This window comes from Emys orbicularis, chromosome 3 (assembly GCF_028017835.1).
Source record: "Emys orbicularis isolate rEmyOrb1 chromosome 3, rEmyOrb1.hap1, whole genome shotgun sequence".
In the NCBI taxonomy this organism is placed as follows: Eukaryota; Metazoa; Chordata; order Testudines; family Emydidae; genus Emys; species Emys orbicularis.
The window spans coordinates 207,509,102-207,537,043 of record NC_088685.1 but is presented as its reverse complement, the minus strand read 5'-3'; the positions used below and the strand labels follow the sequence as shown (position 1 = coordinate 207,537,043).

The 27,942-nt window shown below is 41.9% G+C and overlaps 1 protein-coding gene across 1 annotated transcript in view; it reads left to right on the top strand.

Moving 5' to 3' along the window:
* Window positions 1-27,942, top strand: part of PLCB1 (phospholipase C beta 1) — a 633,260-nt gene that overhangs the window by 519,834 nt on the left and 85,484 nt on the right. The window contains exons 26-31 of the mRNA XM_065400502.1: window positions 366-585; window positions 4,274-4,451; window positions 15,920-15,996; window positions 16,102-16,191; window positions 20,545-20,602; window positions 24,970-25,056. Of these exons, the coding sequence (XP_065256574.1) occupies window positions 366-585; window positions 4,274-4,451; window positions 15,920-15,996; window positions 16,102-16,191; window positions 20,545-20,602; window positions 24,970-25,056 (710 nt within the window). The remainder of the gene's footprint in view (window positions 1-365; window positions 586-4,273; window positions 4,452-15,919; window positions 15,997-16,101; window positions 16,192-20,544; window positions 20,603-24,969; window positions 25,057-27,942) is intronic.

The window sequence follows — 27,942 nt, the reverse complement described above, 5'->3', positions numbered from 1 at the left end:
ATATTTTCAATTTGGTCCATGAAGCTTTAGTTTTGCAATTCTCCTGGACATTCAGCTGAAAATAGAAGTAACTTGTCAAAGTGTAGCACAGCTAAAGCCTTGTGTACTGGTATGAAAATGTGTCCTTATGCAAACTGTTGCCTAGAGAAGGGAGTGGGAAAGGAACAAGTAACAGTATTTACCCATGGACTGCATTGTACCTTAGGACAGAACTGCATTTGAGGTTATCTTTGGATTTCAGTTAAATATAGTGGCTTGCACTGTTTAAAATTTCATAATTGGAGGCCCATCCAGAGCTTTGGCTTCTTTTCCATAAGGATTTCAATCAGAGAAAAATGATTCAGTTTCCGTGATTATTGTTGCAGAAGTGGAAGCACAGACTATTGAGGAGCTAAAACAACAGAAGTCATTTGTTAAACTTCAGAAGAAGCACTACAAAGAAATGAAGGACCTTGTAAAGAAACACCACAAGAAAACCACTGATCTGATCAAAGAGCACACTGCAAAATACAACGAAATCCAGAACGACTACCTGCGTCGTAGGGCAGTCTTAGAAAAAAACACAAAAAGGGAAAGTAAGAAAAGGTATGTTAACTGGTATGAGAAGGTATGTTAGTGTCCTCTCCTTTAATACAAAAGATCTTTACCCATTTACTCGTAATGGATAATATAACAAGTATGTGGAGATAGCACAAGAGTACAGATGAAAAACAAAGGCCATGACATTCATAGATTGAATGAGGGCAGAGATCTTGAAATGAAGGTGGGACCTGCAACAATGGATAGAAGCCCCCCTTGTGATGCATTTGTTCTCTACTCGCAACCAGAGAAGACGGTCCCAATTTACATGGTAGATTGCTTGTATATATCACCTTCCCTATACAATAGGGGACACACTACTTGTGTATTGAGAAACCCACTGTCATCTGTATGGTGCTGTCCTGGGATTCAGTTGTTCTGATAATCCATTCTTTTTAGGGTGACCATACAGCCTGTTTTGCCCGGGACAGCCCCTTTCTTAAGCCCTGCCCCAGCCGTTCCTTTTTGTGTGTGGCAAAAGTGGGCATTTGACCCCTTTGCTCTGGCCAACATTTGTCAAAGAAGTGCGGTGTGGAGGAACATGAGGAGGGGCGAGGCCAGCCCGGTGCAGGGGGAGAGGCAAGGCTGGAGCGATCAAGGACAGCCGGGGGGTGGGGAGGGAGGAGAGGGAGGGAAGGCAAGCAGGGCACTAATGACCAGTGATAGCCTTGTGCAGGAGGAGGGGAGATGGAGGAGGAGGCAGGGCTCAGGCGCGTGGTTCGGTCCCGCCCCCGCGGGTGGAGGTGGAGGAGAGGCCCTTGGGCCAGCCATGTGCAGTGTCCCGTTCTCTCTTTCAGAAATCTGGTCACCCTAATTCTTTTACAAATAGCACACACTTGATTGTGGAGTTCCCACATGCCCTGAGTAAGAGGCTGCACCTAGGTGCAGGAGCAGACCAGGGACCAACTCATAACTACAGAGTCACAATTCAATCCCTGATTCCTTCCTTGCTGCAGGCAGGAGGTAATCTGCATCAGCTCTTTACTGGCACAGATGACTTGCCTCTCCTAGCAGGCACAGTTGTACTAGCTGATGTGCTTTTGCAAGGTGCCGCACACTTCCCATGCCTCCCTGCTTTTCTGCAGGGAAGGAGGAGGAGTATCCCCAGGGAAACTGCTGCTGCCCCCTCTCCTTTACACTGTAACTCATGCATGTAGTCCACAGGGGGGAGATAAGAGACCACCTTATGCCCCTTTACTCCCCTGCAGAGACAAATAGGACAACCCATGCTCTGGCCCAACCCGAGCAAACAAATGGCTCTAGGTCCCACAGTGTGAATTCTAAAGGTGCAACCCTAGAGATGAAAATCAAAATTGGTCCTGTTTTATTATTTGTGGCAAGGAGGGCCATTGTTAACTTGTGTCTGCCTCCAAACTGGAACCCTGGAAAGAATTGTTAATAGAATACTAAGAATTAGACCTATTCCTTGAATCGAACACCTGATAGATTTACTGACTAACAGCGGAAAGTAATCGAATAAATTTCAAAATATGAATTCTCTAAACCACGTGGTGACGATAGATTTATTGTAAGTAGATCTGGGCAAGATGTTATGGCCCCTTCCCTTTATGCAGTCCCTTTCTGGGCCAGTCTACTTTTCAATCCTCCATTGCCCTGTATTTTTTTGTTTGTGTGAAAGTGATTTTTTTTTTTTTAGTTTGTTAGAAAATAAAGGGGTATGGGCAGTGTAGTTATTTCTGTCAATTTGATGTGGGACGTGTACTGTGACTCACTAAATCTTTCGAATACTCTCAGTTTGAGCATGTAGCAATGAACTATATATCAATAAAACCCCTAAAAACAACGACTACAAACACTTACGCAAAATATAATTACTCATGTGCCTAAGTTTATGTAGGATTAGATGCTAATAATACCACAGTTGAATCTGCTTAATCAGGGATGCCTTTTGGTAGATTTCAGTTCATCCCAATTATTCAGCATTTTCATTTAATTATAATTTATTTAAATGTAGTAAACATTACAGCATCATTCTGCAACTCATTTAATTCAAATAATCACCATTACATTCTAAGTCCTTTTTATTATTTCACACAATTTACTACTTGCAATTCATCATAGCTTTTAAAATATGAAAACCATGAACATTAAACAAAAAAATCTCTGGGAGACAAGCAGAGAGAAAAAGCCAGGAGTGATTTCTGGCCTCTGACGTCCATAACAACACCTCTGATTGTAACTGGCAGTGAATTAGCCCACAAATCGTTCCCAGAAGGCAACTTGGCCATTTATGATTGTCCAATGACAGAACCCTCATTCAATTTAATAGGAATTTTGTACTTCTAAAGCAGCCTCCCCATATTTAAGTGACTTAGAATTTGAACGTTCTGAAAACAGCCAAAGTTTGAACAGCCAAAGTTTGAGTCAATACAGTTCTTTAGCGCTGTTTGTCAGCTGTGTTATGCAGAAATTTGTAATCTGCTGTATGGTCCAATGCCAACATGCAGGACAGAAATCTGTAGGAATATGGATCAGGGCATATTCTTCCATGTTTAATTTTTTTTTGTTTAGATTGTTATTATTTTACCTTAATCCTTTAACTTTATGCACTGTTTATCTCACTCTCACATGCACCATTCACTGCTCCCTCATCAATCCCTTGCCCTGCCCTTGTTCGTTTACCTTTCTTTCCCAAGACCAAAATCTCATTCTGCATCTTAGGGAGTTTGGTTTTTAGATTCTTTTTTTAATTTTTCCTTTGCTTCTGTGTGCTGCCTTACTCAGTTTCCTACTCCTCTGCTAGTTTCCTTTTTCACAGAAGTCTACAGTTCTGCAGGTTTCAGAGTAGCAGCCGTGTTAGTCTGTATCCGCAAAAAGAACAGGAGTACTTGTGGCACCTTAGAGACTAACAAATTTATTAGAGCATAAGCTTTCGTGGGCTACAGCCCACTTCTTCGGATGCATATGCATTTCGTGGGTTGTAGCCCACGAAAGCTTATGCTCTAATAAATTTGTTAGTCTCTAAGGTGCCACAAGTACTCCTGTTCTTTTCACAGTTCTGCAGTTCATTAAATACTTCCACACAAATACACACACATTCACTGTACATAACTTCCAAAGGAGAGTAAGTTAGCAGATATAGGGATGTTCCTAGCTCCTGAACAAACACTGGCGAGGCTTTTTATAAATGCAGGCCTCAGGTTAGGTTCCTAAATCCCCATTTAGGCACCAAATAGGTGACTTCATTTTCAAAAAGGCTCACCACCCAAGAGCTCCCATTATTCTCATTGAGGGCTGGGCTATTTTGAAAATCAAGCCACTTATTTAGGTGCATAAATGTGAACTTACACCCAGTTTGGGAAAATGTTGGCGATTATGTTTATTACTTATTGATATTGATCCTGATTCTCCACTGCACTGCAATGCACCTTGTGCAAATTGAGTTTAAACCACTATAGCCGCCACCACCACAATATTACATGTTTTACACTCATTTTGCATAGAAAATGCAAATCAGTGGAGAAACCAGCCAATCATTTTAAGTGTGTGGTAGATCGTATAATTGCACTAGTAAGCATATACAGCGCAGAGAGACTTATGCATTCTTGATGGCTACAGCTACTACTTTAGACAATTGCTAAAAAAGAAAAGAAAAGAAAAAGAAAGAAAAAAATAGGAATTGTACTAACTGTACCTATTGAATGAGTTGTCGGTATTCCATATGTCTTTGCAGATGTGAAACTGGCAGCCCGGATCACAGTTCAACTATTGAACAAGAACTGGCTGCCCTTGACTCAGAAATGACCCAGAAGTTAATAGAACTGAAGGAAAAGCAACAACAGCAGCTGCTCAATCTCCGACAAGAACAGTATTATAGTGAAAAGTATCAGAAGCGAGAACATATTAAGCTGGTAAGTGTAAAGACTCACGGCTTACACTTCTTTTTTGAGGCGCTCTCAGTCATTAGTGGAAGTTAGGTATTGTTATTAATTCAGTTGCATTTTGTCCTGCACTTCCCTTCCCGGACTCCAGTTCTGAGCCTTAATTTATCCAGCTCCAAAGCGTGCATTCTGTGTTCAGTGAAAACAAAACTGTGGCCAATGATAGATGGTGACTTGGGCATGAAACCACACAAATAAACTAGTCAAACGCCACATGTAAGACTGACTCTTACTCACTTGCTTGGGCTACCAGCATCACAGGGAGGTGGGAGAGAGACCACTGCTTCTCTTCCTACCACCCAGAAATGGGTGAAGCCAAACTCTGTCCCTCCTCACCAACCTGAACACTCCAGCCAGCAAAGCTGAGTGAGCACTGAAGGGAATGTAAACCTGCTGCTTCCACTGTGGAGCAAGGGAGCGATCAGGGAGGGAATTGTGACTGATAGTCTGGTCTATTCCTGCAGCTGTACATCTATGCACTATGCACAGTTCCATGGCTTCCAAGAATATTTTTATAAGCTATATAAATATACCAAGGGAGATTTTCAAATGCACTCAGCATTGCTCTACTCTGCTCCCTTTGAAGTCAATGGTAAAATTTCCACTGATTTCAACAAGAGCAGAATTATACCAACCACAAGCACTCGGCTTCCCCAATGGTAAAAGTGGAACAATGATACACGCCTCCTTTGTAAACTGCTTTGAGACATATGGATGAAAAGTGCTATATAAGAGCTAGGTATTTACTATTATTGAAAATCCTGCTCACAAGGTGTGACATAGGACAAAGAAAATATTTTTTCTTAGAGGTTTTAGTTATTTGTTGATTGACAGTTGCCTCTGCAGATTGTATTATCAGTGAAAGGACTGGGCCAGAGATGGAGAAGCCTCAAGAAAACTGTAACCACACGGGGTATTTTGATAAAGCACACAATGATCTTATTAATCAGCAGTAAGCAAGACAAGAATAGAAGTAAGCTCTGGCAGGTCTATGGAGTGGGTGGAACATCCTGACTGATAGACTTATACAAGTTAAACAGAGGCAAAAGAAGGAGAGATGGAATGTCCAGTGGTTAGGGCCCTAGTCTGGGACTCTAGAAACCCAGGTTGGGTTCCCTACTATACCACAGACTAACTGTACGAGCGTGGGCAAGTCACTTAGCCTCTCTGTGCCTTAGTTCCCCATCTGTAAAATGGAGATAATAGAACTTCCCTACCTACAGGGTTGTTGCAAGGATAAATACATTAAAGATGAGAGCTGATCAGATACTACAGTGATGGGAACTATCTAGGTATCTTACACAGAGGACCTATTTAGTTGTCTGTTCCATCCCTTTGTTTCTTTGTTTCCATCTCTTTGTTTCTTTGAGAAACTATGTGTTTCTAGCTTCCTTCTATGCTCCAGCTAGCAGCTAATCAGCAAGTTGTAGTCTTTGAGTTACACTTTGTAATTTCCTATCTCGAGTGCTCACCCTCAAGGTGACATAGCCCATCATAAGAATGGCTACAGATGTATTCCACCTATGCCCTAGTGTTACTGTTCTGCCATCATTTCTCAAGTAGCTACAGTGCTCAGGCTTAGAAAAAATTGCAGTTAGAAAATTTCCCTTAGATATAACATGTTAGCGATAAAGACTTTTAAAATCCTTTGTCTTGGCTCTCTGCCAGCACTCAAAGCAATACGTTGTCTTTAAGGTAATTGAGAAATTCTCTTTCTGTTCATTCCTCACAAAGAGCTAAGTTTTCTCTTGTTACCTGAAAAGTTTTACATACTCCAACATACATCAAATGTCATGAAAAGCAAAAAATGTATGATGTTGCTTGATGTGAAAAAATCCACACAATGCAATATACTGAGTTGTTTTTGATTATATATGTAAGTATAATAGAGTGACTGAATACTTATATGTTTTTGAAAAACACAGAGCTAATAAAAATTAACTGGCAAAGCAAGAAAGGGTAGGAGTGCGCTTGTCATCTTTGCCTCTTTTGTAGTTTATCATCAAAGTTAGGGCAGATATCTTGTCCCCATATAAGTCCATGGGAATTTGGCCATTGTGTTTAACCAGGCCAGGATTTCACCCTCAGTCCCTAACTTGCAATTGGGTCCACACAGAGGTCCACTTTTGGGGATTGCAGGATCAAGGACTTGGCTTGTATTTTGCACTGTAGACCTTGGGCAGTTTGTAATGCAGACTCTTGTTTAAAAAACAGTTTTTGAAAAAACTTGTGCTTAAAAACACTGAGTGGCTGCCCCGGAACCCCAGTGAATGCAGTAAGGTTCTTTGAAGTGCAAGTCCAACAGAATCTGGCTGCTTCTATACAGTACACATAGCTGTTGTAATTTTTAATATTCATCTGTTAAAAAACAACGTAAACAACCCTTCTGTAATATCAGTAGTTTCCATTTTTAAAATGCCTTCAGTTTATTTTCTATAAAAGTTTAGGTGGGAACTTTTCATGTTGATGTATCCTTTTGCTATAGTTTGTTGATATGTTCATACCTTTCAGGAAGATAGATATAGATTTTTTTTCCTCTGGAAAAAAATTGAATGTAATTGTGTAATTAAAGACTGTATCATAATGCATATGTAAAAGGGGGTCAAATTAAGGTTGGATAAGCAACCTTAGTTCTGGCATTTCCTAACTTTTGGGTGCTTGACTTTTCAACTTTAATAATGTTCTTTTAATGTAGCTTTTTTTAGTGTAATTTCCCAAATTTTCTAAAAAAAGCAAACTGAAAAAGCAGACATTCCATCATATTGATACCACATGGATCAGCAGCAGGTTTGGAACTTTTAGATCCATGCTACAGACCTGTGCCACTTCAGCTAACAGAGTGGGTTGTCGTGCTGTGTACGGCCCAGCACTAGAGGTAATGGGACCCTTCGTGAATGGGTTTCACAGATATTTGCTGACAGGCGAGAAACGGTGAGACTCAGGAATCTTGGGTTCCATTCAGACACTCCATTCCAGACACTCTGGAAGGGAGTGTCTCATGGGGGATAGGTATAAACTCTTCTGCTTTTTTTCTCCCCAAGCATGACCCTATCTGACTCATCTGCTCCAACCCGTCCCAGTCTCCACTCCTCAGGTGTCTCATCCCAGTCTCCTCGCCCATCAAGTCCTACTCTGATCCATCCAGTCTCCTCAAGTCCCAATCTCCTTATTTATTCTCCTTATTTACCCAGTTACCCACATTCCACCTCCCCCCGAGCACTTTGTCCCCAGACTCCTTGCCTAGCGATGCCTCCACTCTGCTGTCAGCTCCTCATCCAATCTGTCTGTCTCTCTCTCTCACCGTGGCCTTCTGTGTGACTCTTTCTCCCTCCCAAATGGTTTCCAGTCCCAATCTCCTTCCTCGGGCTCCTCGTCCGATCTCTGCGACCCTTATCCCAGTTCTCCCCTCCCACCTGAGTTCCTTGTCTGATCTGCCTCCTTTTCCCTTTGACTTTGTTCCCTCTGTTGCAGTTTCAGGGCAGATGCACCTGTTTCCCCTCTCATGGTCCATCAGTGGCACCCATTCTAGGCTTCTGGCTCCCAGCCGTCACCTAACTTGAGCAGAGACCTGCATCTGACTCTCTTCTGACCAGGGTTTTTTAAAGCTGCACAGTTGCCTGCCTTACACTATGATATCCCCAGCAAGCCAGACTGCCTAAACAGGCCAGGGTCTGCACTTTGCATTCTCTCTGATTACTGTGAACAGTGTGATTGCCAGCAGTTATGAGTTACCACACCGCTTCTTCTAACCAAGCACATTTATTCTTAAGGTGGAAGCATTACAGAGAAAACATATTAAAAACAATAAAAGAACCTACCTGCTAAAAAGCTTACCAGAGGTCACCCCCAACTCCAACGTTGGGCTCTGGTAGATGTCAGTCCTTCAAAACCCAAAGCTGGGTTTTCCCCAGTGTTGCAAGGTCATTGCTGTCTCAGATTCAGAACCAGAAGCCAGGCTGGGCAGTTCAGCCATTTCTTTATATCCCTTGGGCCTTTGATCTCCAGTCTCTGGGAACAGGCAATCAGCAGACAAAGACTTAGCCACAGGACACAGCTTCAAAAGGCAGGAGTTTTGCATAACCAGAGGTGGGAAATTTTCATTAATTTCCCCCTAGGCGTACCCCAGGAAATCCACTTAACACTTATTGTCCATTCTTGTCTGGCACATTTTTAGGATAGTCCTTTGAACTCCCATGCCTCACATCACATCTCCCCCCTACAGAGGTAACATAGAATCCTGGCCCACAATAATACATAAACTTTGCATTTAATACGATGGAACCCAAAGATACTTAGGACTTGTCTACACTTACCAGGGGATCGACATGTGATGATCGACGCATCGGCGGTTGCTTTAGTGCATCTAGTAAAGCCCCACTAAATCGACTGCAGCTCGCTCTCCCGTCGACATAGCATAGTGTGGACCCTGCGGTAAATAGATCTAAGCGACGTCGACTTGAGTTACGCTATTAATGTAACTCAAATTCCATAGCTTAGCTCGACTTTCCCCTGTAGTGTAGACAAGGCCAATCCCAGTCCCAGGCTCCTTGCAAACCAATCCCAGGCTCCACCTCCTACTGCCAGTCCCAGTCTCCTTGTTCAGCCAGCCCCAGTTTCTCTCTCCCCTCCACTGCCAGCCTCCAGTCCCAGTTTCCTTTCCGCATCTCCTTGGCTTAATCTACTTCTCCCCCCCCCCATCCCCCCACTGCTTCAGCTCTTCTCCCCTCTGCATTTGGATCAGTGCAGCTACAACGATACAGCATTTGTAGTGTGGACATGCCCTCTGCCTCTTACAATTGTGTGAGGTTTAAGTCTGAAGCTAACTCCCTGCTTGCTGTAATACCAGGGATCTTGATTGGGTCACACTGTGCAAATTAAGGTCCCATCCCTATTAGGAGCTCTGTGTGAGTGCTGGGATCTGCCTGCAAAACTCTGCAGGATCAAGGCCTAAAGGCTCTCAGGGACACTGCCATTTTCTAAAACTACTGAGTTCAAACGTGTTGTCTCTTCATTGTTCTTTCATTGTGTGAAATACATATGGAATGCTCTCACGTATCTGATTGTTCGTAACTTGTCTTGGTGAGTGGGAGATGTGTGATTACACAGAGAAAGTGTTTATGCTGCATTCATGGACAGCTGTTGTTCATTTCACATTACGGAGATGCTGTTCAGGACTCCATAGTTAAGGTTGGAGTTTGATTTTGCACTTAAAGAAGCCTTGTTTTGTATGAAAAATACAGTATATCCTCAACAAACTTTCAGTGCTTACTCTCTGAGTATAGATTGGACTTTCTGAGAATTTACAAGTAGGGCTGTCAAGCAATTAAAAAAATTAATCGTAATTAATTGTGTGATGAAAAAGATTAATCGCGATTAATTGCTCTATTAATTGTGCTGATAAACAGTAATACAATGGCATTTTTAAATATTTTTGGATGTTTTCTATATTTTCAAAAATATTTATTTCAATTACAACACAGAATACAAAGTGGTCAGTGCTCACTTTGTATTTATTTTTTATTACAAATATTTGCACTGTAAAAAACAAAAGAAACAGTATTTTTCAATTCACCTAATACAAGTACTGTAGTGCAATCTCTTTATCATGAAAGTTGAACTTACAAATGTAGAATTATGTACAAAAAAAATTCAAAAATAAAACAATGTAAAACTTTAGAGCCTACAAGTCCAATCAGTCCTAATTCTTGTTCAGCCAATCACTCAGACAACCAAGTTTGTTTACATTTGCAGGAGATAATGCTGCCTGCTTCTTGTTTACAATGTCACCTGAAAGTGAGAACAGGCGTTTGCATGGAACTGTTGTAGCCAGCGTCACAAGATATTTACATGACAGATGCGCTAAAGATTCATATGTCCCTTCATGCTTCAACCACCATTCCAGAGGACATGAGTCCATGCTGATGACAGGTTCTGCTCGATAACAATCCAAAGCAGTGTGGACCGATGCATGTTCATTTTCATCGTCCGAGTCAGATGCCATCAGCAGAAGGTTGATTTTCTTTTTTGGTGGTTTGGGTTCTGTAGTTTCCGCATCAGAGTGTTGCTCTTTTAAGACTTCTGAAAGCATGCTCCACACCTCATCCCTCTCAGATTTTGGAAGTCACTTCGGTTTCTTAAAATCTTGGGTCGAGTGCTGTAGCTATCTTTAGAAATTTCACATTGGTATCTTCTTTGCATTTTGTCAAATTTGCAGTGAAAGTGTTCTTAAAACGAACAACATGTGCGGGTCATCATCTGAGACTGCTATAACGTGAAATATGTGGCAGAATGTGGGTAAAACAGAGCAGGAGACATATAATTCTCCCCCCCAGGAGTTCAGTCACAAATTTAATTAACACCTTATTTTTTTAACGAGCGTCATCAGCATGGAAGCATGTCCTCTGGAACGATGGCTGAAGCATGAAGAGACATATGAATCTTTATTGCATCTGGCACGTAAATATCTTGCGACGCCAGCTACAACACTGCCATGCGAACACCCGTTCTTGCTTTCAGGTGACATTGTTTTTTTTAGAGATTGGCTGAACAAAAAGTAGGACTTAGTGGACTTGTAGAGTCTAAAGTTTTACATTATTTTGTTTTTTAGTTCAGTTATGTAACAAAAAAACTACATTTGTAAGTTGGACTTTCATGATAAAGAGATTGCACTACAGTACTTGTATGAGGTGAATTGAAAAATACTATTTCTTTTGTTTACCATTTTTACAGTGCAAATATTGGTCATCAAAAATAATATAAAGTGAGCACTGTATATTTTGTATTCTGTCTTGTAACTGAAATCGATATATTTGAAAATGTAGAAAAACATCCAAAAATATTTAATACATTTCAATTGGTATTCTATTTTTTAACAGTGCGATTAATCGCGATTACTTTTTTTTAATCTCGATTACTTTTTTTGAGTTAATCGCATGAGTTAACTGCGATTAATCAACAGCCCTATTTACAAGTAAATCTCTTAATTAATTTGAGTTAAGGTTAATTGAGTTAAGGTTAATTACAAATTTAGCATGTCCCAGTCTTTTCTTCATCCTCAGTTAGCTTAATAAAAGAGGCTCTTCAAACTTTCCATTAGGTACCATGGTTACAATTTTGTGCATAGGCTATATATGTAAAACAATATATAAAACAAAACAAAAAAACTATGTTCAACAAATGTTAAGGATACAAGTCAAGTATTCAAATGTTAGGAAACAGGGCCGGCTCCAGGGTTTTTGCCTCCCCAAGTGGCGAGGGGGGAAAAAAAAGCCGCAATCGCGATCGGCGGCAGCTCCACCGCGCCGCTTTCTTCTTCGGCAGCAATTCGGCAGCAGGTCCTTCCCTCCGAGAGGGACAGGAACCCTCCACCAAATTGCTGCCGAAGAGCCTGACATGCCGCCCCTTCCCCTTGGCCGCCCCAAGCACCTGCTTGCTCAGCTAGTGCCTGGAGCCGGCCCTGTTAGGAAATACCAGCATGTTTAACTGACCCATAAATAAATATTTCCTGGCCGGGGGCCAATTGTTGCCCTTAAGCCCACTGGGCTGGCCTGGGTATGAGCAGGAACCAAATTTCGCCCACTGATTTTATTTCTCTTGTCGTCATTAATTTTCTCTTATCTCTTGATTTTGTCATGTTACATATACTGCATAGGAAAAACTATTGAGGATAGTCATTCCCCCTAGGTCAAGAGGAATTTAACTGAGGATTGGGCCAAAAAAAACCTGATGAGGTTCAACAAGGATAAGTGCAGAGTCCTGCACTTAGGACGGAAGAATCCCATGCACTGCTACAGACTAGGGACCGAATGGCTAGGTAGCAGTTCTGCAGAAAAGGACCTAGGGGTCACAGTGGACGAGAAGCTGGATATGAGTCAACAGTGTGCTCTTGTTGCCAAGAAGGCTAACGGCATTTTGGGCTGTATAAGTAGGGGCATTGCCAGCAGATCGAGGAACGTGATCGTTCCCCTTTATTCGACATTGGTGAGGCCTCATCTGGAATACTGTGTCCAATTTTGGGCCCCACACTACAAGAAGGATGTGGAAAAATTGGAAAGAGTCCAGCGGAGGGCAACAAAAATGATTAGGGGTCTGGAGCACATGACTTATGAGGAGAGGCTGAGGGAACTGGGATTGTTTAGTCTCCAGAAGAGAAGAATGAGGGGGGATTTGATAGCAGCCTTCAACTACCTGAAGGGAGGTTCCAAAGAGGATGGAGTTCGGCTGTTCTCAGTGGTGGCAGATGACAGAACAAGGAGCAATGGTCTCAAGTTGCAGTGGGGGAGGTCCAGGTTGGATATTAGGAAACACTATTTCACTAGGAGGGTGGTGAAGCACTGGAATGCGTTACCTAGGGAGGTGGTGGAGTCTCCTTCCTTGGAGGTTTTTAAGGCCCGGCTTGACAAAGCCCTGGCTGGGATGATTTAGTTGGGAATTGGTCCTGCTTTGAGCAGGGGGTTGGACTAGATGACCTCTTGAGGTCCCTTCCAACCCTGATATTCTATGATTCTATGATTCTATGATTCTATGCTTTTGGTGAAGATTACTAGCCATTGTGGGTATTCGCTATTTCTGAAACGCTCTCCACTTGATTTTTTCTCCTGGCCGGTTTGAGGTCATCTTAAAAGTTGGAATCACCTCTGCCCAAGCAATATTTCTTTATCTCTCAAGATAAATAGTGAATTGATTCTCACTGGCACTCAATGGCAGGTTTGAATAGGTCCTGAAGCTGAGTCAGCATTCTAATTCCTTTCCAGGCCAGACACAAGACTGGCTCTAGCTTTCTCTCTCAAGATTTCTCTATCTCATTTGCCTTCACGTTTCTTTCTTCCTCACACCCACACTCTTAAGAGATAAATCATCATTGAACGACATGAGGATTTGGTAAGAACTTGGAATTCCCAATATTGTGTGATGCATTCCACTGACAAGAAGATGTGAGGAGAACATTGCACAGTTACGCACTCAAAGAGAGGAAATGCCAAAGTTAAGGAGGCGTTCAGATCCTTATCACTACCCCCTTGGGCTTTATAGTCTGGTCTGTGTTTATGTGATCACTAGCTATTTTTCAGATAACACAAAGTCATATCATACCATTTTTCCTCTAGCATTAGTTGCATATCCGTATCATTTTGAAGTATTGTGTCCCTGCCATACAAATAGTGCAAAAAAAGCATGTATGTGAAAAATACACAATGAACCCTTGCTACACAACATACCGCAGGTTAACTATAGCAGAGTAATATGCAATGCGCCTTTATGTTTGCAGTTGGAGGACCAGAAAGCAAACCCCTTGCTCACACTGATGAGCAGTTACATAATTATTCCAATGGCCTCAGGAAGCCGCCCTTGGTTTTGGTAATGAGCTATGTCTAAAATGGGCTGTGTCTAATCTTTTTATTTGGAATGTAAAATTTGTATTACTTTTATACAAACAACCATTTTGGACTAGTATGTAATTATTTTGTGGGGCTTCATATTGTCTGTAAACTCATTTTCCTGCTTACATTTACACTTCAAAACACATAATGACTGTTCCCCAAGCTTGGTTACATTTTCTGAATTGTTCAGTTATGAAGTGTCATGATAATTACTTTCTCAATAAGAAACATTCTGACAGTTTCCTTTGAGCTTTATTTTCTCTGATGAAAATTTGCTTCATAGACAAATGAGAATTCTGTCTTAGTTGTATACTTTGTTATTCTGTAGTTCTAGAAGAGGGTTCATACCTAATACCCTCCTTTTGTTCTCTGCAAATAGGAAATAAAAATTGGATTTTACTATGTTTTGTTCTGGTCTCCCATGTTTAAGAAGGATGAATTCAAACTGGAACAGGTACAGAGAAGGGCTACTAGGATGATCCGAGGAATGGAAAACCTGTCTTATGAAAGGAGACTCAAAGAGCTTGGCTTGTTTAGCCTAACCAAAAGAAGGCTGAGGGGAGATATGATTGCTCTTTATAAATATATCAGAGGGATAAATATGAGGGAGGGAGAGGAATTATTTAAGCTTAGTACCAATGTGGACACAAGAACAAATGGATATAAACTGGACATTAGGAAGTTTAGACTTGAAATTAGACGAAGGTTTCTAACCATTAGAGGAGTGAAGTTCTGGATCAGCCTTCCAAGGGGAGTAGTGGGGGCAAAAGACATATCTGGCTTCAAGACTAAGCTTGATAATTTTATGGAGGGGATGGTATGATGGGATAGCCTAATTTTGGCAATTAATTGATCTTTGATTATTAGCAGGTAAATATGCCCAATGGTCTGTGATGGGATGTTAGATGGGGTGGGATCTGAGTTACTACAGAGAATTCTTTCCTGAGTGCTGGCTGGTGAGTCTTGCCCACATGCTCAGGGTTTAACTGATCGCCATATTTGGGGTCGGGAAGGAATTTTCCTCCAGGGCAGATTGGCAGAGGCCCTGGAGGTTTTTCGCCTTCCTCTGCAGCGTGGGGCCCGGGTCACTTGCTGGAGGATTCTCTGCACCTTGAGGTCTTTAAACCACGATTTGAGGACTTCAATAACTCAGACATAAGTTAGGGATTTGTTACAGGAGTGGGTGGGTGAGATTTTGTGGGCTGTGTTGTGCAGGAGGTCAGACTAGATGATCATAATGGTCCTTTCTGACCTTAAAGCCTATGAGTCTATGAACTACCCTTTACTATACATTCTCTGTATAGTATCTGATTATTTTACTGAATTATTCCTAAACTATAGTGGTCTTCAAGTGAAATATATCAGTGATCCTTTTATGACTCATAATATTGTGAAGTTAGTCTCATATGATGTAGGGAAGTATTATTCCCCCTTTTACAGATGGGGAAACTGAGGCATTTTTGTTAATAGGGACCACTCTTGTTCTCACTGAAGTCAATAGAGATTTTGTTTCTGCCTTCAGTGGGAACAGCATTTGGCCTTAAATTTGCCCACAGTCATAGAACAGGTCTCTGGCAGAACCAGAACTCAGATCTTCTAACTCCCAGTCCTGTGTTTTAACCTGTAGTCCTTGCTTCCTAGATATGAGCAAAGAGTCCCTTCTAACCCAATGTGCATGAATCTATTACTTCTACCTGGCCACACCAAAATCAAAATTGTTACAAATAACAGAGTTCTGTTCATGGCAACAGTATACACTTGCAGAGAAACTGAACTAGACAAAGGCACGGAGATTCAGTTGTAATTTATCAATGACCACAATTATTCTTGTTCATAAGTAGGAAAACACTTGAAAGCTAATGAAATTTTTATGTGTAAGTCCACAGTCCTCAAGAAGACAATCCATGCTTAACTGATAGAACTGCTACTAACTTTTAATCACATATACATACTGGTGATGATATAACATTTGCACGTGTTCACCACACTACATCTTTGAAGAAATCTTGGATTATTTATGATGAAAAAAATGTAAAATGCTCATTGTTTGGCTTTTTTCAGCTCATTCAGAAGCTGACAGATGTGGCAGAGGAATGTCAGAGCAGCCAGTTAAAGAAACTGAAAGAGACTTGTGAAAAGTAAGATGCTACTCTCTTATAACTAACTAAATCTTCTTCAGCATCTAACTTCTGGTTGAAATATGTGTGTGTGTGTGGGCTTATCTTTATTTCTCTTTCCTGTAGAGAAAAGAAGGAGTTAAAGAAGAAAATGGACAAGAAGAGACAGGAGAAGATCACAGAAGCTAAATCCAAGGATAAAAATCAAGTGGACGAGTAAGTGTATTCTAAAATTGTGTTCGATTTTATGAAGAGGTTCAAGGACATTTGGTCCATGTGACATCAAAAGAAAAGCCTCAACTAAATGATCAGTATGCAGGCAATAAGGGATCACCAAAGGAACCAGGCCACCTCCTATTGAATGAATCCAAACCTCTCCTCCACATGTAGTGCTTTGCCAGCTGAAGGGGTGTGCTTTTGCACTGCACTCCGTGTCAAATGAGAGAATCCTCATGAAAAGAGCCAAGGTCAGTGTGGTGACAGAATGGCACACCTAGGCCCCAGTCCCACAAACACTTCTACATGTGGGTGAATAAGCCCATTGGCTTCAAATCAACATTGTAAAGTGACTCATGTGTGGGAGTATTCATGGGATTAGGCCTGGATTTGAGAGACACCCTTAAAACACACTATAAAATGAATGTTCTGTGGGCCATTTTCGATATGCAGCATACAAGGAAAGGAATGTGGCAAGCTGGCCCCTCCATGGGTGCAGGGTTCAAGTAGTTTGGGTGCCTTGTTTGAGAAATGCAACCTTACCTGCATATTACCTTTTCCTATGTTTAAAAAATTCTAATGTTATTGAATGATAGCATGCACTCAAACTACTGACAGTTCCTGAGGCTTTCATTTCACTTTAACAGAGTTTGTTGGGTAGGAATTTCCTTTCTTTTTAACTTTACCTATTATTAACCCATTTCTGAATGAAACAAACAGCATCGTTATGATGGAGGGTTTGTAGTAGTTTTGTAATGTCACCTCAGATCCTGTGCTATCAATCCTTCTTTCATGCTAGCTTTAGCCAATGTGGAGTTACTCCTGATTTTTCAACAGTGGAAGTGAGAAGAATTGGGTTCTGTGGGTGCAGTATCTGTAAAAAGGTGCAAAAATATTGATTTGATTTGTGGTTCACAAATAAGCACAGAATATATCTGGGTAAGTGGGCTATATCCTCCTCTAGTGTGCAGTACATAGGATTTGTTTGTTTTCCTCAATTCCTTTTTGGCAAATAATTCAAAGAGAGAATAGAACATTTTAGGTTGCACTACTGTATTTATTATTAGTTATCAATCTCTGTGTAGGGCCTAGTGGGTCTCAAACCCAGGCTTGTAGAGTTGCTAGACAGCAAGCACCTCTGCACTGCTACCCAGGAACAGCTGTAACTAGTTTGTGTATCCCCACCCATGACCCACTCCGGACACCAACCACAGGAAGTCCCGCCTCAAGGGGCTTGTGAGGTGGCACCTTTATGGCACTTGATTGGCTCACTGCTCTATATAAACCCAAGCGGTGTTCCAGGAAGTGTCCAGTGTGGGTTACTAGCTAGCTACTGTGACCACTTTGTATTTCCTGTTCCTGAGTCCTGGTATTGACTTTTGCTCTGATTTGGACCTTGACTCCTACGTGGACCCTGCTACCCAGTATTGACCCTCAGCCTGATCTCCGACTTGTCCCTAGCTCTGCCTCTCAGCTGGACCCTTGGCCTGACTATTGACTCTGATACTGACTCTGAACTCCGGTGCTTGTTCTGCCTACTGAGCTCCTGCCACTAGCCCTGCCTAACTCTGCCCAGGATCCTGATGCTTTGTAATATTTAAAACCAAATTTTAAAAAAAAAACTGCAAAAGAATTTAAAAAACCCAAGCAAACAAAAAACCAAAACAAACCACCAAGCTTTTCCACAAAGCCACGATTATACAGTGTTTAATATAGTGTTACCACTGTGTATAGTTTTGAGCTTCTTCTTGTAGGAAAAAGAAATACATATTTTTATTGATAGAAATGAAAGATGGGCTACAGAGATAAAAGGACTACAGCGCATGACCTGAGAACAGACATTAGAGGAATGTAATAAGCAGCCTACAGAGAAGATGACAAAATGGGAATAAGAAGTGATAGTGTAAAAGGGGAAGAATTATTTAAGGTGGTTAAAGTTGGCATAATGGCATGGAAACAAAATTGGGAAAAATCAGTTAGACATTATGAAAAATGTTCTAACTGTAAAATCAATTGCAACGTGAAATGATTTGCCTGTAGAGAGATTATTGAAATATCAACGTAGGTGTTCAAAAGGAGGCAGACAAAAGTCCCTGAGCAGGCTCCCTCAAACTCCTTGCCCAGGTAAATCCAGTGGAGGCAGCAAAAGGAGCAGGAAACTCGTTATGTTTCTCCCCAGCTGTTCCAACAAGTGGACACAGTTTGCCCCTCCCCACTGAAAGAGGTAGCAGGACCTGTGTGCAAACTCAGTGGATCCCATCAAGACCTCCTGTGCAAGTAGGTATTTGAGGATGCTCTCTCGCAAATGTGGGAAATCAAAACACGCCCAGATTAATATATTGTGCCAAGCTTTGCAGGCTTTCATTTTTCTATTATCCTTAATTTTTCCCTGTCTCTAGGGTTTGCATAGCTGCCTGGAAGCAACATATTTTAGTCTCTTATGTATTGATAGGTTTACCAAGCCATGCAAAATTCTGTTTAACCTCTTAAGCACTCCTTGATTTTATTGAAATATTGCAACTACTCCATCATTTGGGGACAGTTTTCTCCCCCCTCTGCGAACTTCACAAACAATAAAGAAACATCTTACACTATATACTCAAATTACTACATGTCATCATCTCTAATAAGCTGCATGTTCATTGTGGGCTTGATACTGCGATCATTGAAGTCAATGGCAAAGTTCCCATTCATTTTAATGGTACGGAATCAGGGCCTATATTGCAACTGGTAAAATTTTCAAAGGCCCATAAGTGGCTTTGGAGCCTAAGTCCCACTGACTTCTAATGTATGTGCACTGCCCCTGATATGGTGCACATGTCTATGGCAGTGTGTGCTGACTCTGGCCAGGCCGTCCTGAAAAAAATCTGTCTAAAAGGTCACTGCAGATGAAGCTGCTAAGATGTTCCTGCCCAAGTTCTCCTGCCTTCCCTTAAAGGGGTTGTAAAGAAAACCGATGAAATAGGCCAGTAGAAACCTCTTTTTGTTGTTCCCAGTCAGTGTGGCAGCTGAGAGGTTAACCAACAGGGCACAGCAGCATTGTTGTGGAGCAGAACAAGACAATGCAGTTCAAAAGCAGAAGACAAGCAGCCGTGCCCTACCCCTAAAATATTGCAGCACATCACCAGCTAAACTATCACGTTAGCAGAGAAGCTCTGTGAGCCGTCATTTGGCCTGCCAGGCTGTCTGCCATTGTAGAGTTAGACCCTATCCAATGCCTACATACAGTGAAACCCCGCTATACCGCGAAGTTTGGGGTCCAAAAAATTACATCGCGCTAAATGCAGGGTCGCGGTATAGCAGGGTTTCAAGCCCTCAGTGGTCCCCAAGGCGGTGCATTGATGTGCACCGCCTAGTGCCTAGTGCCAGGCAGGGGAGAGAAGCTGTGGCCCCACGCCTGCCGGGGACAGTGAGCACCGGCGCTCGCAGTCCTTTTGTTCTCTGTCCCCGGCAGGCGTGGGGCCGCGGCTCCGCTCCGGCTTGGAGAGAAGCCGCGGCCCCACGCCTGCCGGGGACAGAGAGCTCCAGGGCTGCAGGTGCCGGTGCTCTGTCCCCGGCAGGCACGGGGCTGCAGCTTCTCTCCCCTGCCTGGCACTAGGCGGGGGCACATCAATGTCCCGGCAGGCGTCATGGCGTTGGGGACCACTGGTACATACTGTATTACTGTATGTCTTAAACTGGGGCCAAATTGTGATCGCATTATATGCGATTTCGCGTTATGGCGGGGCGCCTTATTGCGGGGTTTGACTGTAGTATATTCATAGGCACCTCTAAAATTCAAATGTTTCAACTGAATCCAGAACTCCATGGCTTACGTAATAAAGTTATGGGGTAAAATCCTGACCCTACTGGAGTCGCTGAGAGTTTTGTCATTGACTTCAGTGAGGCTGGATTTCATTCGCAGTACCTGCTCGCTGACATGGAATGCTGCGTAATATAACATGTTGGGTAGCATGTACCAGGTGATGCCCTGTGTGTTCTCTTTGGTATTCCATTTTCACACTTAAACGAACACTGCTGCCATATAGAAGCCACAGCAGGAACGATATTCTACAGCAGAAGGACTAACTGAGAGCAGGACTTGCCTGACATTATCAGGGCTTAAAGGCAAGCAAGAGAAAATAATTTCATTGCAGGAAGTCACAGATCTGGACATTTCAGGATGTTTCTGAAGATACAACTCCAACACCCTGATTCTAACATATTAGACACTTTAGAAATGCAGATGGACGGACAGACAGAACTGTCTCTTCAAGGCAGAGTCTATCACATTTGGTATTGATTTATCTGAACTGACAAACGTATTGATGTAATTTTGTCGACTTCCATAATTTGTTAATCCCTTGTCCCCAGGGAGAAGACGGAAATGATTCGATCGTATATCCAGGAAGTGGTGCAGTACATAAAGAGGGTACGTCAGTCTGTTGTATTTACATTGTTTGTAAAACTTCAGCTTTTACAGATTACCGTTTGACTGGAAGTTATCCGTGGAGTGATTATGAGCATATACGTTCCACTGTAGGTGTACGTGCACCCAACGCACTCAAGTCAGAGACTTTTGCAAGCAGTACCACTAGGGAGCGCATTCCCTCCCCATGCACAGAGCCAAGGGCATAAAAGGGGCATAGCCGCCACCTTGCTCTCTCAGTTCCCTCTCATCACCCATGGCGATATTTAAGAGTTCCCCAGCATTCATGAGCCTTGGTTAGCCAACTTAAGGATTTCCTCACTTTGTACATAGTTATAGTTCACTTAGTATAGTTATAGTTTAGTTACTTAGGCTTTGTGGAGGAGGTTTTGCCAGGCAGAAATGTGCCGCATGCAGGGCCCTTATCCCCATCACTGACAGGCACAACAGTTGTCTAATTTGTTTAGGTGAGGGACATGTGAGGGACAAATGCCGTATCTGTACCTCATTCCCCATGAGGGCAAAGAAACAGAGGGATTTCTGATTGAAGGTGTATCTTCTTGAAAAGGCAATGCATCCCTGTTCAGTGCCTGATCCCTATGACGAGAGAGCAGAAATTTCCTCCACAAGGAGGGCCCCTCCAGCTGCCATAGCTCCAAAGCTAGTTTCAGGGGAGAATCATAGATCTCCTTCCTCTCCTGCGGCCTCCTCAACAGGTTCAGAACTTTGAGGCAGATAGGCTGCACTCCTCATCTCAAACAATGGTGCTAAAAGTCCGCCGGTGCCAACTCAACACTCCCTGTACACTATCCGAGGCTGCACTGCTGATGCTAGCTCCAGTGGGGCTGTCAAGACCAGTGCTTTCTCCCTTACTAGAGAGATCTTTAACCCCAGCACTGGTGGATCCAATACCATCTCCAGCAACAGAAAATTTACCTTCATTGTTGGTGCTTGTCTGCTTCCACCAGCACCGTCAGCTACTTCATCCTACCTTTGGTGCAGCACTGTGTATCTCCTGTGCCCAGGACTCCACCAGTAACCACTGGACTTTCCTGTCCATTTAATGAAAAGAGAGTTATCTTTCCTCCTCGTCAGACTCGGACAATGATAGACCTTTATCTCTGAGGTCTTTCGGATCTCCATACGGATCTCACTCTAAGCATGCATGACCCATGGAGCAAGCTGAGTTATTCATACAAATGCCCTGGTATGGTGCCCTCCACCACAGACATTGCAAACACTGCTATAGTCCCTTTGGCCTCTTGGACTGCTCTCAGGCCCTCTGGACTCCATCAGCTACACAATCCAGGAGGAAGTCACCTCTTCCAACTCCTGTAGCCAATAGTGAAGCTCCTGTGGAACCATGAGATCCTGTCACTCGGCTTTGGAGTACCCAGACCAAGAGGACCCAATAGAAGAACTCCAAGATATTCCTCCTCTTCTGCAGATGAGTCCATCGCACTTGAGTCAACTTCAGCTCTGCCTGAGCACTTTAAGGTCTTTCAAGACTTTAGAAGGAGGGTGGCTGCTTCCCTAGGAGCACAGGTGGAACTTTTGCAAGATAATCTGCACAAGCTATTAGATATCCTGCAGACTGGGAAAGGTCAGCCTTCCCATTAACGAAACCCTGCTGGAACCTGATAAGACCCTTTGGCAGACACTCATTTCACTTCCATCCACTGCCAAATGTGTGGATAGACGATATCAGATTTCCCAGCAAGAACACGATTATTTTTTCACTCACCCTACCCCAGATGCTTTAGTTGTCACAGCGATGAATGAACAATTGAGGCAGTTGCTCCCCCAGGCTACCCCCAAAGACAAGGAATTTAAGAGACCGGATTTATACAGTAGAGAGGCCTATACCTCCATAAGCCTTCAAATTAGTGTGTCAAACTGTCAGGCTTTATTGGCCAAGAATTCCTTTATTAATTGGTGGGCAATTTCTAAATTCACAGATAAGTTGCCAGAGGAATATAAAGAACAGTTCTTGGCTATAGCCTCTGAAGGTCACCTCACTGCCCAGACATCTCTAAATGGCTATCGACACAGCTGAAATGGCCTCATTTTCAATGGTGACAGCCATCTCAATGAGGTATTCTTGTTAGTTACAAGCCTCCTGCATCCCAAGGGAACTTCAAAATACAATAGAAAACTTGCCATTTGAGGGCACTAAGCTCTTTTCTTGAAAGACTGATGTTCATGGTGTGCATGTGAAGATTCCTGTGCGACTCTTTGCTCTCTCAATAACTGTACCACAGTGATGAAGAGGAAATATTTTAGACCACAGGGACAATATGAACTTTAAGATCATTCTAGACAGAGATCTAAGCCTTCTAGATGTTGCCCATCAGCTTTGTCCACAGAAGGCCTTTCTCACCAGACCTCTGCTTCAAAACAGTCATTTGGGCATCACAGTCGAAGACAGCATACTGAACGTAAATCATCTCCAAAGTTTTGGCTGCCTATTTGGAAACTGCCTACCTTCCTGTTACAGTGCATGGACAGAAATCTCTTCTCGGCCAATTCACTTCCTTCCCACCCTACCTTCCCCATCCCTTTTCAGGGACCCATCTCACGAGGCTGTATTAATGCAAGACGTACAGTCTCTTGGATCTGGGCGCAATAGAGGAAGCTCTTTATCAGCACAGAGGGAAAGGCTTTTATTCCCACTATATCCTGATTCCAATAGAGGTACCACTAGGCATGTACTGCCTAGTGGCACTGCTGGCAAAAGTCTCTGACTTAAGTGCATTGGGTGTAGATACACCTACGGTGGAATGTATAAGTACATAAAACATCCTGAAGAACAACTGTTATTGTACAGGTGAGTAACCATTTTTTCTAAAGTTTTAAATGAAGGTTTTAAAATTTCAACTTTTTGTGCAACTGCCATACAGATTATTTGTATATTACTGTATATGAAATTAGAATTTTATGTCTTTTTTTGAACAATCAGTGACCGGGGGAATTAAATTCTTTTTCTTATCTGAATCTAGATTTATTTTGATCTTTGTGCAGTTTTTATTCATGGAAACCAAGTACGGCCTCTTGCCTTCAGGTATAGGAGACCAATTTTTGTAAATTGGTTTGCTGTCTCAAGAATGCAATGATGGCTTAAAGAACTCTGAGAACCAAAAAACAATTAATTACAGCATATGCCTTATTCTTTATTAGGTTTGTAGAACTGCTGAAATGCATAAGCATTCAAAGCAGAGCTCTGCAAAATAAAATACTTTTGTTTCATGGAAATTCAAGAGAAAATGTTAGCTATTTTATGGTTTTAACTGTTTTTATGTTGTATTGAGCCCCAAATTTTGCTTTGTGAAATGTGGATTAAAATATTTTCAAATCAAAAATATGCAAAATAAACTCCCATGAATTTCTTTAGGTCTTCAGTGCAGAACTATTTTAATTCAACAGCTGGGTCATTTTTGCTCACAAAGGCCCCAGTACAGGAAACCACTTAAGAATATGCTTAACTTTAAGCATGTGTTTCATTTCCATGGAAGTCAAGTGCATGTTTAAGTACTTTGCTGAACCAGGTCCCAAGTTCTGGACTGTAGCCAAAAATATGTGAACATGTTTCCTTATTCAAGGCCCCAGTCCTTCAAAGAGTTCCTTTTGGGTGCAGGAATTAGCCATACAAGGCTCCTTGCAGGATGGGGATCAAAGTTTGCAACAAAATACAATAAAATATTATTTTTAGGAGCATTGCATTGTCACGGATATTTTGCACTCTGACTCTGAATGCCTCCTGTGAAGTTTATATGCAGTGTCGTTGTAGCCATGTCGGGCCCAGGATATTAGAGAGACAAGCTTGTCTCTCTCACCAACAGAAGTTGATCCAATTATCTCACCCACCTTGTCTCTCCTGTGAAGTGTGTGGTGTAGGCACCTGTAGAAGCAGGTTCAGCGCTTCCATTTAGGCGACCTAGGTGGTTGCCTAGGGCACCAGGATTTGGGGGGGCGTCATTTTGCCGCCCTCGGCGGCAATTCGGCGGCGGGGGGGTCCTTCCACGCTCCGGGTCTTCACCGGCAATTCTGCGGCGGGTCCTTCACTCGCTCCGGGACCCACCGCCAAAGTGCCCCGAAGACCGGGAGAGCGGAAGGACCCCCCCGCCGCAGAATTGCCGACGACGACCGGGAGAGCGGAAGGACCCCCTCCTAGGGCGCCAAAAACCCTGGCACCGCTCCTGCGTAGAAGAACTATTGCCAACAACAGCAGTCATTGGTGCATATCAAAAAGAGGATTACACAGCTGTATTAAAAAGGTTTACAGCTGTCATTAGAGAATTGTAATATTTTTAATTGGAAAAAAGCAGATTTGTGTACTGGGTGAAACAGAACTTTTTGCTGTTTTCTTATAGCTAGAAGATGCTCAGAGTAAAAGACAGGAGAAACTTGTAGAAAAACACAAGGAGATTCGTCAGCAAATACTGGATGAAAAGCCCAAGGTAAAGAGTTTTGAACAATGACATAATGCTTTTAAAAACTTTTTTCAGCAAATGTTCCTACTGTATGCATCAATTAATCTGATACTTGAGAAGTGTGATGTAGTTTGCACATAGTGAGAGTGTCATAGACAAGTTCCCCATTATTTGAGATTATGAAAAAAGTCAGATAGCAACCTGCTAGTGAGTAACCACTTCATATCCTGATCCCCTATACTTAGATCGTTTTTTTAGTCATTGTAGAGTATCTCTAAAAGGCACCTGGTGTAAAGGGTGCTTCTGACCAGCAGAGTGTGCCCTTTGCTGTAATGTTCTTTAGCAATACAAAAACAAAACACAGTTTGCATAAAAAAAGGAGATATCTTTTTAGCATGCTTAGCTCAAAGGGTTCTTGATAGTAATGACAGCCTGTAAAAATAGATGATGATAATAGATGTTTTTCCATTTGTGGAAAAACAATGAGATATGTCAAAACGCTGTTGTTGAACATGGCATATTTGCTGAATTTTCTACACTGGATTTTGTGCATTGAATCTTTTGTATTCTCTTTCATGTCAGCTAAGATCATGTAGTATTCTGAAATCTCTCTCTGTGTGTCTCTCTCTGTCTCTCTCTTTCATTTTATTTTAGAGATTGTGGGCTGGATCCTGTTACTGCTGAAGCCAATGGGAATCCATTGACTCCAGTGGAGCATATTCAGGTCCCCAAAATGTTGTAAGATTTGTTTCAGGAAGTCATAATTATATCAACAGGCTATTGTACATGAATACGGTGTCATTCAACAGAGTGTTCTTCCTGGTCTAATTCTTCATGGACCATTCTGGTCATCTCTGCTTTCATGTTTCCTATATTAGATCCAGTATGTTACAGACTTCAATTTTAATTTCTGGTCTGTCTACAGACTAATGTTTCAATGCTTGTATTACAGTTAAACTGGCAGTAATAAGGAATTTTAATTTTGATGGTAGTTAATCAGTGTTGGCCTCCCGTTTGTGTGAAATATCAAAAGAATAGATCAAGTAACTATTTTAACAGCTAATGGGTGATAAAAGATAAACTTAGTACGTTTCTAAAAATTACATATTTTTGTTCATGTAATTTTCTATTTTGATTTTAAAAATAAACTTTATAAAAACAATAATAATAACAGATAACAGTTAGTGTGAATGCCATGGTATCTGGGATCAGAATATATATCTTCCTTAAACGTTCAAAATGCTTCCTTTTTGTGTTTGATCACCAGCTTCTCTTTAGGAATAGCGCTAACTTTATTTTTTTACATTAATAGAATTTAAGTGCACAAATATAATGCAAAAATAACTCATTGTCAGTCATTCTCATGCTATCATTTGATAAGCTTGTTTATACAAATTCTTAATTAACTTCTTTCCTTCTTTTTTTAATCTCAAGGCTGCTACTGTACTTTTTAGTAAAGCAGTAGCAGATCTGAAATCTGAACTCACTCCCTACCACAAGTGTATGACTTGCATGCAGAGAGAAGGATCATGTGCAGGCTTGGCAGGGTTGGAATCCTCCCACACACATTCATATCCACAACCTCAGGGCAGGGCACGAGGCAACTCTGTCTTTATATGGGCTTCGGCTAGATCCTCTCTGTAGTCAGTGACCCATTGACAATGACTGTAACCTCCCCTTTCAAGGTCCTGCCTTGAGAGCCTGCATAGTGTTGTGCTCTGTAGTGCACCACGGAATCTGCATCCTACCCCTTACCGCATAATGGAAATGATTTCAGGACTGTGTATAGCTTTTACTTGGGCCAAAAGATTTAGTGCAAAACAACAATTCATTTTATAAACAGTTTATTTTTTGCTTTGTATTCAAAGCCAAGTTCCCTTATTAGCAGGGCATTAATATGTAGTAGATCAGAAGTTTCCCCAGTTGTAGATGTTTGAAAGGTGCAGACACAAATATGTACTCTGTAACCTTTCCAGATGTATTTCTCTGAGTACCCCGACATGCATTATTTGTGTATCCAAAGTTCCCATCAAAATTAATGGTAATGTAAGTCCGTGGGAGTTTATGGGTACATAAGCAATGCAGGATCAGTCCCTAAACAGTCTAATATGTTTAGGGGATAGCATTAGCTTTGAGTGCTCCTGCCAATAATATCACTGAGGACACCCTTTCAGCCATTCATCATTTTACTTGGCTACTTAGCAGTGACTCACAAAACTTGTTGTATTATGACTTTACATGCAGAGCCCAGTCATAGACAAAAAGATTATTGCAATCTTAGCCATTATGTTTGCAGCAGGGCTTGGTAGTTTGCTAAGTTTGTAATTTCCTGTATTGTAAATTCTCTAGTAACTGGAAAGAACTTTGCCCTAAATAGCTGAGGTTTTATATCTTTTTTAAAAATGCAGAAATCCTGTAGAAAGGTATGCCACAGATAATGGCCTTTTGGGTTTTAATTTTTCTAGACTAAGGGACCTCATTCACCACTGATTCACACCTTTAAATACCCCACTGAAGTCGGTAGAATAATAAATCAGTGCAGATTTCCCCCCCTAAACAAGTCCTAGACACAGGGCTATTTTTTACTTTTTCAGCTGCTTGGCTTATAGTTGAAAATAACTTGAACTTCCCATCTACTCTTGTTTGATTCCTGAACTGATGCTGTCAGCAGAAAGGGATGGGAGCGGTCCCTCTGAATACTATATTCCCCTTGAAGTCAGTGGGAGTTCTGCTTCAATGGAACCAGAATTTCACATTGTATCTGTATAATACCATACTCCCTCTGATCACAAATTCGTCTTTGGTCTTGCAGAGACTAGAAATTTAATAATCTCATGGATGTTTTTCTAATATATGTGTGTGTGAGGACATACCAAACACTTCCAACAAGCTAATGTGGGAGAGCCCCCAGGC